Source organism: Suillus discolor (assembly GCF_016758755.1).
Source record: "Suillus discolor strain FC423 chromosome Unknown F5147scaffold_22, whole genome shotgun sequence".
Lineage (NCBI taxonomy): Eukaryota > Fungi > Basidiomycota > Agaricomycetes > Boletales > Suillaceae > Suillus > Suillus discolor.
In genome coordinates this window covers 487,832-500,875 of record NW_024541269.1, presented here as the reverse complement: position 1 = coordinate 500,875, position 13,044 = coordinate 487,832, and the positions used below count along the sequence as shown (strand labels likewise).

Here is a 13,044-nt window from a genome sequence, read left to right as displayed (position 1 = left end):
ACAGTACACTAGTGGTCACAAAATCAAACCCATTTCACCAACTGCCACGATGATCAGCTCTCGCCCAATAGGTATAGCGTTTGAGGGCGACCACCGCCATATTACGAAGACTCCAGGCAATAGAATGTCGAAATCACGAGGTGCACTCCAGGAGAATGTTGGCCGCCACGTACCCGTCACAGTCGATGGAAAAGCGAAGAAAGCTGCGTTGCAACAAGCTCCGTTTTACCCAAATACATTGCGTGAGCTTTTTTTCTTCTAAGATCATGTTACCTGCGCTTACAAGGTACTGTAGAACCGCAGAAGATCCTGAAAGGTCATGATGGACCAACCAAATCCAAGGGAAAGGAACCAGTCATACTCGCACCCTCTCGACCTCTGGGCGACAAAACGCCCTTTCCTAACCGCGTTGCCAACCATGCCACACCATTTCAAATGACAAAGCCTATTTTTGATGTCACGCCCGGTGCACTTCTTCGCCCAAGTTCCGCACGAAAACATGTTAGACTTCCCCGCAGCGCCAGCAACAGCTTTCAGACGCCACTCACTGGTGGAAACCACTGGGATGTTAGCGATATAGACATTAATCCAGAGGTCGTAGCGGCGCCCAATCAATCGATTGAAGAAGAAGACTACGATGAAATCGAGTACATGCCTCCGAAGCTATCTGGTGGGTAACCTTGCCAAACGCTTTCTTCTGCTAATGTGTCAACGCGTGTAGAAATGCTATACGAACCTCCATTTGAACTTCCGGATTATAAAGAAGTCGGGAGAACCCTTCTCGCTCTTACCCACTCCTACCCGATCGACGATATACCGACACATGTTACATCCATGGAATTCACGGCAGCTGAACATGACGACAAATTTTTTGCCCCAGGCGATTTATCTCTCCCCCATCTCGGTAAGCTTATGTTACACAACATCTATTCTGATCTTGACTTATGTGCGTACATTCAGATGATGATAGTCCGTTCTCGCAGGCCAATTCTGCACCAAAGCCTGGGCCCGAAGTGACTCGAGTTCCTCCGTCATCGAAGAACACTACTCGCCCAACCCAAGTTACAGCATCGAGAACTATTCGCGCCGCATCCGCAGTAGGTCATTCGACTACGGCTGATACCTCCCGTCCAAGATCTGGCCCACAAACTGTTTCTCGTCCTGCCGTTACGCGTCCAGGTATGACAACTTCCAAGCCAGCGACCCGTGCAACATCGAGTGCCACGGTCGTGAGGGGAAACACATCTAGAACACCCTTAACGCGTGCGCCTTCGACAACTGTATCTCGAGCGCCTTCTACCACCGTGATGACGAGGACGCGTCCCGCAAGTGCATTAGCCACTGGTATCAAACCCCAAGCAGGTCCGGCAAGTGGGAAATTTGGAGCGCAACCGAGGGCAAGTGCACATGTGAAGAGTGGCATGTCGACGAAGAAGACAGTTCAAGAAATCGGGATTGTCTTTGGGGACAGTTTGCAAGAAGAGGAATTTAGGTTTAGCGTATAGGTTTGTGAATTTTTACTTAAATTCTGTATACAATACAAATTAGTTTGCTGTCTGCATGTAAACATGACTCTGGTTGTATGCTAGTTGTATCATGGCCCATCGTCTTGAAGCACACGGGTTGCTTTCCATGATCTAGTCTGTCAAGATTTGACATTCAGAGATCGCACAGTGAAAATATGAGATCAATGACCTTTAGAGCCAAGAAGCGGCTGGCGCATGGATAGATTACAAGATAAGTGAAGAGATGTACTAAAAGGTTTGTCACTACCGCTGTAGTGAGGTATGTGCATGATGCTTCAACGTCGGGTATGGCATGCGATAGAAGGTTTCGTATACTTGATTCAACGTCAGAGAGCGAGATCAGCATCGGTATGAACTTGTGGTGCTACTTATGAAAGAGAAAGAGGGTCAAAATCAGTCAACTCTGCGATGCATTCCGTCAGAAAGTCGAGGTCCCACTCCATCTCCGCGGGTGGCCTGTCGGTGCTTTTGCCTGCCATATGCATCTTGTGCGACATCCACAAAGAGGCTTGGCTAGCAGTAGCTCGAAGCTTTGGATCCTGGTGCCACAAATTCTGGATGAAATCCCACATATCGTCGTCCAATCCTCGTTGAAGGCACACGTTATTCGTAGGACGTGAGGGACGGCTTCCCTTCATGAAATTGGTATCCACTGCCTGTGGGGATAAGTCCCAGAATGGACGTAATCCATCATACATCTGGAAAGAGATCAGTTCATGGTTGAGCATCACGACGGGAAACCATACCTCGTAACATATGCAGCCAAATGCGAAAATATCACATGGGCGTCTATCCAGGGCTGATAACAGACGTGGATTTGCACGTGCCTCCAAAAGTTCAGGTGCCATGAAAGAGGGGGTTCCCGCAACAGAGATTATGTTGGTCTGGAGCTGTGCTTGAGAGTCTTGCGTGGTTGCAAGGCCGAAGTCGGCCAAACACGCACGTCCGGAGGAGGAAACCAGAATGTTGGCCTTATAACAAATCTTCAGTGGCGTTCTCACCGATCAAAGCACCCACATACCCCTTTCAAGTCACCATGCACAATTGTAGGTTGCACCCCATGGAGGTATTCGAGACCTCGCGCGATATCCAATATCTGACCATTTCAGTAAGCATTGGAAGCCAGAATTCTATCACTGACCAGAGGTGCACGATCGGCATCAGTTCGTTGTAAATACGCGTTCAAATGCCCATTCTTCATCCAAGGAGATACCAGACAGGTCTTAGGTGCACCATCATTAAGATGGAATACGCCGTAGAATGGCAGGCAGCAGTCATGCTGGATGTGGCACCAAACGACTGCCTCATTCGAGAAATCCTACAGTCAGTCATGTTATCGAAGTTTCCTGGGTACGACAAGATTCATACTGACCTTCAGAAACTGCTCGGTGGTGCGGCCGACAGCCTGAATCTCTTTCACGGCTACCAAACGACCAAGGAGTTCACCTTTAGAAATCACTCCAGACCCACCACGGAGGCTGGTTGGCTCCAGGTTTTCGATTCGACGAAGCTGCAGGCTCTGAGGGAAATGGCCTGACCTCCTCGACAGTCGGATGATAGTATCCAAGAACCGACATTTGTACCATTCTTCTAACTGGTCTGACTTCATTACGAGTAACTACAAGCAAATAAGCAACGAAGGCGTCGAAAATGCGTCGGTCTTACCGTCTGCAGTAAGTCCAGCATGAACTGGGCATTATCGTCTTTGAGCGTAACTAGCTGAGAAGTAGCGTGTGAGTCGGTTGAACAACTAGCAATCAAAGCTCCAATGTCTTGAATGTCTAGCGCGTGTAGTCTGGACTGGCTGATAAGAGATCGGTTACAGATGTGCAACTTCACTTGAGCCTGAACGAGATGAGCTGAAACACACTCGATACATAACAAGGGAGGGCAAGCACTGACCTGGCTCATTAGTCCAGACAACGCGTCCTTGATGGCCTTGAAATTTACAAGACACCACATCTTGTCCCGTGATGTCCACTCTCTTCTCATATTCTCCAGGTCAATTAGCAGGCTACAGCAACGTTAGATTAAACAATAAAGACAGATCTTGCATGTACTTCGGCTTGTCGGGGGCACAAAGATTAAGGTGCGTAAACACATGCGCGTACAGAGTCTATCCGTAGATGCTATCAGACCCGCTGCTTAACTTCATAACGAAGGTCCCACTGACCGGAAAAATGGGCATGCACCGCACCCCTTTGATGCATACCTGTCTCGCTGCTGCATCCAAGCCCTCAAATTCATCCACCAAATCCTGGACCTGAAACCTCACTGAATTTCGGAGATGCTGTGTAGAGGTCTGGGGAGAGTCCGTTCGGTGGTTACGGGATAGCGCAATGTCGTCAATGGTCGTTGGTGCGGGAGGCCGAACAGGATTGTGCTGCTGCCAAACAGAAAACTGTGTAGTTGGAATCGTACTCAGTGAAAGATCGGATTCTGTGCTCAGTGTATTGCTCGATTCAGAAGGAATGCTTGTCAAGTTGACTTTGGGCGATGGAGAAGCTGGGGGTCGGTGCGGATCATCACGGTGGCCAAAGTTCCTGGCACGCAGCGCCCGGGAATCACTTATAAAAACGTGCTTCTCTCGAATATGATGGGGTAATTCCCATCTCGGCATAACTTTGTGACATTGAAGGCATTCCATCGAGCGTATTGGCGCGAATCGTGACACCGACATAATACAGAAGGAAAGGCTATCTTCGTTCTATATGGTCTGGTCACGAGAGACTTTGTCACTGAAGGAAGACGGAGAAATTTGATGGTCTAGTTTGAGCACTTTGGAGTGCTTTATATGACCGTGGAGCTGAGACCGCCTGAGCGTCAATTACTTACAACAATAAGTATAAGCACACAGATCGCACTGCAGTTTGAAAAATTGGAATGGACACGTGTCGCAGTTGCGTCGAAACTGAAGTGGCACAAGCTGAAGCGCAGACAATACAAGCAAGACAATAACATGTACAGGGACTAGTGTCGAAGAGCATATCTTCATTTGATCTTCATGCATATAACCGTCGGTTAAACCACTGAGCGGCAGTTTCCGAGTGGTCCGGAATTTACCGAGCCACATAAGTTCGCGTCCAAATTTTTTATTCTTACAACCTCGCCGATTCCTTATCACTCTTCCACTTCTACTCATGAGGAAGGGACATTATTCTTCGGCGTAGAAGGACTTCTACAGCTTCACTTTCGCTAGCAGCGCTATGCCTTTTGTTTTGTACATTTGGCGATGATGGTCTTCTAGATAGTGGTGAAAGCTACAAAAGTATCAAACTGAATGTATATATTACCCATTTCTATTGCACCTAATCTGACCCAAGTCTCGATGAGAAGATCACCGCTATTCGTTCGTTCAACTTCGTCGCGATCCTTATCATGTTAGCTGGACTCGTGGATCATGCTTTCGAGGATGATTGCCTGCCAGAAACTGAGCTCATTCGAATACCAAACATGGGAGCCAGAACATACGCCGTGACGGTAAATTTGAGCGATGTGAAGACGATGGTCAGCCTCACGACATTGCCAACAAGTTCGGACCATCCTCGCTCGTCGAGGATGACCATACCGTCATCGTCGTCGCCATGTTGTCGATAGAATCGACCATAAATCGTGACCTCGGGCTTGTATCGAAACTCAGATATCCACCAGTCTTCCTTCGTGGCAAATCTGGTAATGAACATGTCGACTGCTTTCTGCAATTGTTTCAGATCATGAAAAGGTCTGGACAAGGGGGCGCTTGCCCTGTAGCTCATAGCTTGCAACGCTGCTCTTCCAAACGCACGTTTGTCGTCTCTGCAAGTAACAATTATCTGCGGAGGGATTGCCATCGCAGTAGCAACAAATTCATGTAGCGTGTGTAAAGCAGAGACAACATCACTAGGCAAGGCTGTTTGAGCTTGGGAGGACTGATGAGTAGATTCCATCCGACTCATGGTAATATCCACAAACAAATAGAAAACGGCAGTATGGCGGCTTGGCTACAGGTTCACCACGCTGTGAATAAGATGCACATCCGAGTTATATAGCGCAGGAACGAGGCGTGAAGCGCCTGACCACCGTGAGTGACAAGTCATTTTTTTCCTTTCGAATTCGAATTTTTATATACGTGATTGTCATTTTTCCACTAGAATTTCTACGTGATATATGCATGATCAGTACTCAGTACTCGTACGAGTTTTAGGTTCAAGCTATCATATATCATGATATCATGATGTAGCTGAATAACATCATATAATGTATATTTAGAACCGGACCCTCTCCCGGACGAATTCGTCATGATTGTTCAAACACTGAATTCCGGTTCTGCTTGTTCTCTGCCTCCATAGGCCTTCCACTTGATTGTTGCGTTTACGGAAAGGGACTAGAAGGAGTCACGGCAACCGAATTCAAACGCTTTTCCTGTTCCAAGTCATAATTGTTTTCCGCTACTTTCTGTCAAAATTTTGTCGCTGTGTTTGAGGAGAGAACTGGACGTTCAAGTTGAAGGAGACACGGCCAACCTGGGATCCCTGGTACATGAGTCAGTGTTCAAGTTCATATATATTTACACATCAACAACAACATCGTTACCATTCAGCGCATACTCCAAGGAGTTTCCTCGAGACTTCCTCGGTAATCCGCGGCAACGGGCAGCGGCACAGGCAGAGCCGATCCTGGGTCACCATCGAGTCTGCCCTGGAATCTGGGGCACTCGCTCAGTCTTGCATAGAAGTCTCGTTGACACTCATTTTCAGCACGAAACATTCGGAACACACATCCGCCTGGTTGTCCCTGATGCGCGAGATTCGGATTCTGTCTACTTGTCATAGCGGGTGCAAGCGCTTCTGCTTAAACAGATTTTTCCCGCTTTCCCAAGCAACAGACTGAATTGAATTCATGTGGGGCGGCGAGTAGGCAGCCACACTGGAGATAGTGGGGTCGACGGTGACATGTTTAGATTGTTCTGACCCTGTATCGACTAACTTGAGTATAGACTTGGCAATTGTCTGAGCAGTCATCGCAGAAGGTCAGCGTAGCAGGCGAAGGCAGGCGAATGGTATGATACTTCCACCTGGCATTCTACCCTCTTCGCTGGAAGTGTCTCTTCAGGGAACAAAAGAGGAGTGTCGCGTGCAGCACGCGATCAACAAACCTTTGAAAAGTCTCATCGATGATTCAACAGATCAGATTCCCTCACCAAAGCCCTGTTGGCTGTTCAGATCTCTTTTGGATCAAGCCAGTATGTTTTTCATCTTCCCGAAGCACATATCTCACAGCATTCCAGATATATGGCCCCACACTATGCTGATATGACAAGGCTTCTATGTATATCCAGGGATTCACCATGGTAATGTCTTATTCTTACTTAGTTGTATGATGATCTCACTACGCTCTTGTGCCTACCATATACGCCATCGTCCAAGTATCCCCTTCCAAGGACGCACAGCATGGGTTGGAAGTGCTACTACAGAGCTGCTCAAAATTCGGAGTTCCTTCAAATGTACGTGTTCCATGTTTGCATGAGAATCAAATGGCAGTACAGGGGAAAACGCCAACCCGGCACTTCGCGAAGTTGTTATTGTGTTCTTCTACACCGGCCCTCGTCGAATCGAAAACAAGTTCCCTGGCCGTGCTTGGTCCTGGTTGCCGCCATGGTATTCATTTTACATCCCGACAAACTGGTTGTTTCATAGTATAATTGCGTCTTTGACAACCTTTCAAAGAATTGCAGCACTGAAAATTCGCCGCTAGGGGACCCAAGCTCGTCGAGCAACTCGAATCGTGGATTCAGGTCGAATGGAAGGGACCTGTATCTTCCTACGAGTCCACCACTAGGACTACTTCAACAAGGGCGGCGTTGTGCAACACTGATGGTCACAACGATGTCAATATCAAATACCTTCATTCTTACCTCCAGATTGAATGGATGGTTTCCTCACATTTTTTTCGTGCGCATCCGTCGTTCATATATAGTTCTTACATAAATATAATTCTCGAATCAGGAATATCATACTTCTAATACTTAGACTGCCGGTTAGATCAAGTCTTCGTGACTTTGTTTAGTAATCGGATCTTTTGGGGTTCTCGGTTTTTTATTCGGCGCATACTTGATGAGATGACGGTTGTACCAATGAAAGCTTGAGAATTGACGCGCACGGGCTGTATGTTTTTGACAAGCACACGCCACTGACAAGTACTAGCTATATACAAGTTGATCTGGTACATGTGAACGTGGCACGTTCTGTGGTACCGTTTCAGCTAATTTTACATAAGAACTCGGTGCAGAGAATTCGATTGGAAGGCTTGGCTTAGCCAATGTGGAGCTGCTTGGCGTGGTGCGCAGTTCTCTGTACATACTTGGATCCAATCGTACTTCTTTAAGTTATCCGCCATCTACTACTAGACTACCAGTACCATGGCCAAGGTCCATTCGCTGCTCTCCATCCGATCCTTGTCCACAAAAGTCCTTTTGCTTGGTGCTATCATCACCTTCTTGATCACACTCTACACATTCTCTTCTCCATATTCTTTTCGCATATCAAATTGGTCTTCAATATTTTCACAGGAACAACAGCGTAGTCCCTGCACTCCGGAACAGTGGTCAAGTGGGCGTTGGGTATATAGCCCGACGTCTGACTTGGTGAATTTAACGCGTCCAGAACAGGCACTTTCCTTAGCCGGTTTTGAAGGTTGTGCTGCAGACCGTGAATACCACTGGCATTTGGGCACAGACCACGAAGAACTATGGGACAGATTTCCTAAGGTCTCTTCATACAGGTGGTTGCCTTCGAGCGAGTGTGATGTCCACCCTCTCAATGGCGCAGCGATGGTCAAGGACATGGTAGCAAATGGCGGATGGCTTTTACTGGGCGGTACGTCGGCTCCGTTTTTTCGTGTTCGGCTCTCATGCATTAATTTACCTCACCTTTAGATTCGATAACAGAAAACCATTTCTTCTCGCTGTCGTGTCTCTTGTACCCGCATGTCCGCGCAACCCCGAATTACACTGAAAACCCTTACTTTGACCGTGCATGGCAGCAACATTTATACCTGTCGCCATCGTCACCCATAATATCCGAACTCATCATGCCGGAGGGCTTCTCCATCGAAAACACACCACTCGTTACATTCCGACGTGTTGACCTGCTTCTTAATGGAACAGAATTAGACATGATATATCACAGTCCAGCATTTTCTCTTGAACCCACCGGGTTGGACAGTCAAGATCCTGGTTCTCAATACACTAAGGCAGAGTCCGTATTCGGCGATGAGGCATTTTGGTCTCTTTCCCCGTCAGAATACATGGCCACTCTCCTTGACTCACCCCCGGATGCCAACTATGGCACGCTGGTTGTGAGTACTGCCGGACACTGGACAACAGGCACGTTGCGGGCATTTTACGACGAGGACGCTGGTGAAGATGCTGGCTATGGTATCCACAATGTATTGGCATTCTTCAAGGTTGCGATGCGGGCCTGGGCAGGTGAAGTACAGGACGCCATCACAGAATACCACAAAAACGGGGGCAAACGTCCAAAACAGGTAGTCGTTAGAGCGTATCTGCCTGGTCACGAGAACTGCCACAACATCTTCGAGCCCACGGAGACAATCACGCCATGGGTCAATAAGTGGTATAATTGGCCATGGATTCAGGACTTCAACACAGAATTCCAGGTCAGTATTTTGAGACACATACGAGGTGTAAGGATACTGACTCTTGATCCAAGGAACTGCTGTCATCATCCGAATTCCCAGACATTCACTATCTTCCGATCGAGAGACCAGGACGGCTGCGCCCTGATGCTGTAAGCTAATTTTAGTTTCACGCACTGTTCACATCTCATATTTAACTGTCCTACCAGCACGCCTCTGGAGATTGTTTGCATCTCATATCAGGTACTGGTGTCATCGAGGGATGGTCACACTACATCTGGCATTTTGTTACGCGCGAACTCAAACAGAAAGATATCTCTCACCACTAGACACTGATCTCGAAGTAGCTCGGGGCCCAGATACCATAGAGAGATACCCCTTTTCTAAGGAAAGAACACTCAGATCTGCATGTATATATGACACCAGGTCGCACGGACTATGCCTGTACCACCTCATACCACAGTGTTGGTTACAGATAAAGCATTTTGGATATCGATCAGGGTGTTTCCCTGGTCGTCCTGTTATCTACCTTCAAGTTTGATGATTCCGCGGGTTCAGCGTGTTTGGACGTGACCTGACACTGATCTCCCACAAGGCCAGTTACAGGATCTACTTCGGAGAAGCTTCACGTTCAGAGGCCGCCAGCGCAAGAACGTATCTTGAAGTGATTATCGTATATGCAAGAAGGCGAAGAATGTCATCTGCTCAACGGCCGGGAAGAGCTTGTGCTTTGTGGCTGTTTCGTGTACGTTTATATCGGTCCTCGATCCATATTGAAATATCAATTTCAGCGTACCAGGATCCATATCTCTGCGAGGATGTCAATTTCTCTCGGATGTTCCTAGGGATACCCCCTCAACACAACGTTGGTGCCTAGCTGCCATTGAGGATATGAAAACGGAGTCACGGCGTCTCTCATCATGGCAGTCACGTATAGAGATCAAACCAAGGAATAATCCCTTCGCCCTCTGTCCAGAAGACCATGCGTATGATCACTAAAGCCTTCGACCACCAGAGTCAAGTTCATGATCAGGAATAGTGCTGTTGCTGCAATCGCATACAACGGTAAGGCACCTCTTGAAGTTCTTTGCTGATCTTCGGCCGGATCTGACTCGGGGACGGGTAAACATGAATCTTCTTCTTTCTTGCCAAGTCCTTGCAACTGAAAACCCTAGATGTTTGTACGCGTTCCTACTGGAGGTACTGATCGTGTGCTGCGTATTGCTATCTAATCCGATGATGCTCGGACCAGAGCAGAACTGTGCGGACCCACCAGATCTAATATAACTTTCCACTATAGGAACTTTCGCTACGGGTTGAGGGTATCTGTCATGAAAACCCCGTTACGAGTACGAGCGCAAAGTGATGTACTATGCATGAACGTTTACCCTTTAAATTCCCGGCAATAGCGGGTTTCGCGGAGGTATCACCGTAAAAACCTCCTCTTTCGAATGATCTTTTGCAAATAAATGGTGTCGGAAAGTAAAGATACTACTACAAGCCTACTAGTACTGTTTTCAAACTTAAATCAAAGACAAATTCTGCCGCGGCGCCGGCGGTGTTCTCTAGGGAACCCTAGCTCGTATGTATTTATGGTACCGGGTCATACAAACCGCTCATCATCTATTGGAGGAAGGCTGGTATTGGATACAACGTAGTGACATATCCTTATTACATATCTTGGACTCGGAAATGTGGGGTACATCTTCCAATTGATCGTTCTGTTCCGCGACTCAGGATTGAGTCAACGTTTCAACTTTGATTGATTTGATTGTTTGGACAATGCACAGCTCCCTGGCAGGGCATGACCTGAGGCGCCGACGTCCCGTGAGTCTACACGGGCAACGTTCCCAAACTTCGCGCAGCTGACCAGAAGCCAATGGCAAAAAGGTACCCGTAAGAGATAATCGTCCATGGAAAAAAGCGAAGAGGTGTCACCTGTCCAACGGCCTCTCGAAAAGTATAGTGCTTCGGCTCCACTAGTTCGGCTGCCTTGACCTCCTTTCGGGAAATAACCATACGAAGCAGAAAAATTTGCAACAGATTCCGCAGCAATGATAACAGAACTACATTTGATTAGTTGCCGGGTCTTCAGAATTGCGCTGGTACAACGATAAGTACACCAAATGGCTACGAAAAATACAACCAAAGAGATGAACGAGTCCTTGTCTCAGTGCCAAAGACACGAAACAGCAAGATAGTATAAAAATATGTCAACGGACGAACGTGAAGGAGTCGTGACTGTTGAAGGGCGTGGCACGGGCCAAAGGACACCATGGAAATGGGTGAAGCGGGGGGCAGGCATGGTGCTACGAGTAGTAATGGATACAAAAACATTTATCAGCCTTGACAAACTTCATTTTTAGGGTACAGTTCCGCTGGCGTCTATTCGTCCTCGAGGATATCGAGGAACCGAGATTGATTAGTACATGCTCTGTGGTACCATGGGGGCCGAGTTCGCAAGCATGCTCTCCGTCGACATTTGTCGTTCATGCTGGTATATACGCGGGAGAGCCCGTGCCACGGCGCGCACCGACGATGGATAGAGCGACGTCAGGTCAGGGTTGCTGGAATATACATAACTCTCAACGGACGCATTTCTGCTATGTGAAATCGAACTGTACATCGGAGGGGCGGGTGAGTTTGAGTGGGTAGGTCCCTGGGTGATACAAGTTAGTGAGAATACAAACATGACAATCGAATTTCAGGACTTACCGGGGTATAGGAACTTTGTTGAATATGAGTTGTTGGTGCGGTTGTCATGGTCCGCGAATTAGATGGCGAATACCGACCTCCGGCTGCACTGTATTCCGGTGCTGCCGTTCTGGCCGATGAAGGGACCGACCCAGATGGCACAGGTGCTGTAACACCTTGGGGGTATTCTGGAGCCATCGGTGTCACTGAGTGTGTAGAGGAGGAATCAGGATCTCCGATTTGGATGACCCCTTCATAGATTCCTCGGTCAAGCTCGTCATCACTCGTCTGTTCATGCACCGGTGCGAGACCGCTCGTCCATCTTGGTCTCGTTTCAGCGCTTGGGCTGTTGACCGATCCATCCCCGTGCCCCACAGTACTATTCTCATCAGGACCCTCTACCACCCAGCGATCGCTTGGAACTTTTGGCTTGACCTCTCGAGGACCCACACCAAAAAGAGCCCACCAGCGCCATAATCGCCTTCCAGGTCGCTGAGACTTCTCATGTGTTGGTTTGCGCAAAGGTTCAAAATGATATTTGTGGGGTGGGAAAGAGAATTCGATGGAGTCTCTTAGTGGTGTTTCTGAATCGGTTGAATCCGATCGAGTATATGTCGAGTGGTATCTTCGTATGTGACGTGGGGTGGCCATGGACTCATCCAGCGTAACGGGGACGCTAGTATGCTGTACTCGACGACGATATTGAGGCGTGAAGACCTGTGAAATTCTCGAGACGGATGCATCTCGAACCCGGCGAAAATGATATTTGAAATGGTCCGACCATTTGTGCCATATGATGTATGCAGCAAAGATCAGAATGAGTGCAACGCCAACAATTATGGGGGCTGTTATCTGCATAGGACTCCAATTTGAGTCATCTGAGCTATCACTGCCGTTGGTAGCACGGGACTGTATTGGATATTTCAGCCTCGCAGCCAGAAATTGACAATAGACACCTACGGAGAGAACCTGATAAGTAGCAAGTAGTACAGCGTTCATAGGATAATGTTGTCAAAATGCTTCCGTTCACGAATCAACGAGTGCTTACCTGGTGCTGGAGCTGAGCTCGAGACGGAATGAAAACCATGACATCAAATATGACTCACAACCCACGAGTGAGAGAGAGAAAGACGGCAAGTTAGAGATCACGAGCGTCAAGTGATCCTACTGACCGCTGGCAAGTATATTT

General features: G+C 47.9%; 5 protein-coding genes across 5 annotated transcripts; 2 read left to right on the top strand and 3 right to left on the bottom strand.

The window, feature by feature from the left end:
- Positions 1-49: 49 nt before the first annotated feature.
- On the top strand, positions 50-1,205 carry F5147DRAFT_549258 (uncharacterized protein; the record flags this gene model as incomplete). Its single annotated transcript, XM_041430381.1, has 4 exons — positions 50-242; positions 296-670; positions 722-904; positions 961-1,205. Coding segments are annotated over 4 exons (996 nt in total), but the record flags the coding sequence as incomplete, so codon positions are not given.
- A 468-nt stretch (positions 1,206-1,673) lies between these two features.
- F5147DRAFT_691109 (kinase-like domain-containing protein) lies at positions 1,674-4,511 on the bottom strand. Its single transcript, XM_041437119.1, has 10 exons — positions 4,391-4,511; positions 3,700-4,332; positions 3,587-3,642; positions 3,429-3,540; positions 3,192-3,371; positions 2,899-3,144; positions 2,668-2,844; positions 2,548-2,622; positions 2,273-2,497; positions 1,674-2,224 (listed from the first exon to the last, which is right to left on the bottom strand). Exons 2-10 carry the CDS (start codon positions 4,204-4,206, stop codon positions 1,895-1,897), a joined length of 1,908 nt encoding a protein of 635 aa, XP_041293840.1. The 5' UTR covers positions 4,207-4,332; positions 4,391-4,511; the 3' UTR covers positions 1,674-1,894.
- A 126-nt stretch (positions 4,512-4,637) lies between these two features.
- On the bottom strand, positions 4,638-5,591 carry F5147DRAFT_691107 (uncharacterized protein). The gene is made up of 3 exons (XM_041437118.1): positions 5,270-5,591; positions 4,998-5,221; positions 4,638-4,946 (listed from the first exon to the last, which is right to left on the bottom strand). Exons 1-3 carry the CDS (start codon positions 5,459-5,461, stop codon positions 4,925-4,927), a joined length of 438 nt encoding a protein of 145 aa, XP_041293839.1. The 5' UTR covers positions 5,462-5,591; the 3' UTR covers positions 4,638-4,924.
- A 2,167-nt stretch (positions 5,592-7,758) lies between these two features.
- F5147DRAFT_142981 (uncharacterized protein) lies at positions 7,759-9,863 on the top strand. Its single transcript, XM_041428251.1, has 4 exons — positions 7,759-8,380; positions 8,440-9,182; positions 9,236-9,313; positions 9,371-9,863. Exons 1-4 carry the CDS (start codon positions 7,924-7,926, stop codon positions 9,488-9,490), a joined length of 1,398 nt encoding a protein of 465 aa, XP_041293838.1. The 5' UTR covers positions 7,759-7,923; the 3' UTR covers positions 9,491-9,863.
- Positions 9,864-11,138: 1,275 nt separating this feature from the next.
- Positions 11,139-12,924, bottom strand: F5147DRAFT_691087 (uncharacterized protein). Its single transcript, XM_041437117.1, has 3 exons — positions 12,816-12,924; positions 11,877-12,764; positions 11,139-11,820 (listed from the first exon to the last, which is right to left on the bottom strand). Exons 1-3 carry the CDS (start codon positions 12,852-12,854, stop codon positions 11,584-11,586), a joined length of 1,164 nt encoding a protein of 387 aa, XP_041293837.1. The 5' UTR covers positions 12,855-12,924; the 3' UTR covers positions 11,139-11,583.
- Between the last annotated feature and the right edge of the window lie 120 nt (positions 12,925-13,044).

What these genes read in the sequence shown, in the direction of transcription:
- F5147DRAFT_142981 (XM_041428251.1), top strand. Translation starts at nt 7,924, where the DNA reads ATGGCCAAGGTCCATTCGCTGCTCTCCATCCGATCCTTGTCCACAAAA. An exon ending in CGGATGGCTTTTACTGGGCG is followed by an intron (nt 8,381 to 8,439) that starts GTACGTCGGCTC and finishes CCTCACCTTTAG; the next exon opens with ATTCGATAACAGAAAACCAT. An exon ending in GACGGCTGCGCCCTGATGCT is followed by an intron (nt 9,314 to 9,370) that starts GTAAGCTAATTT and finishes CTGTCCTACCAG; the next exon opens with CACGCCTCTGGAGATTGTTT.
- F5147DRAFT_691107 (XM_041437118.1), bottom strand. Translation starts at nt 5,461, where the DNA reads ATGAGTCGGATGGAATCTACTCATCAGTCCTCCCAAGCTCAAACAGCC. An exon ending in TGCAAGCTATGAGCTACAGG is followed by an intron (nt 5,222 to 5,269) that starts GCAAGCGCCCCC and finishes AAACAATTGCAG; the next exon opens with AAAGCAGTCGACATGTTCAT. An exon ending in CTCAAATTTACCGTCACGGC is followed by an intron (nt 4,947 to 4,997) that starts GTATGTTCTGGC and finishes AGTTTCTGGCAG; the next exon opens with GCAATCATCCTCGAAAGCAT.
- F5147DRAFT_691109 (XM_041437119.1), bottom strand. Translation starts at nt 4,206, where the DNA reads ATGTCGGTGTCACGATTCGCGCCAATACGCTCGATGGAATGCCTTCAA. An exon ending in GGTGCATGCCCATTTTTCCG is followed by an intron (nt 3,643 to 3,699) that starts GTCAGTGGGACC and finishes ATCTACGGATAG; the next exon opens with ACTCTGTACGCGCATGTGTT. An exon ending in TGCATGGTGACTTGAAAGGG is followed by an intron (nt 2,498 to 2,547) that starts GTATGTGGGTGC and finishes ATTTGTTATAAG; the next exon opens with GCCAACATTCTGGTTTCCTC.
- F5147DRAFT_691087 (XM_041437117.1), bottom strand. Translation starts at nt 12,854, where the DNA reads ATGAACGCTGTACTACTTGCTACTTATCAGGTTCTCTCC. An exon ending in CTACTTATCAGGTTCTCTCC is followed by an intron (nt 12,765 to 12,815) that starts GTAGGTGTCTAT and finishes TATCCAATACAG; the next exon opens with TCCCGTGCTACCAACGGCAG. An exon ending in AACAAAGTTCCTATACCCCG is followed by an intron (nt 11,821 to 11,876) that starts GTAAGTCCTGAA and finishes TGTATCACCCAG; the next exon opens with GGACCTACCCACTCAAACTC.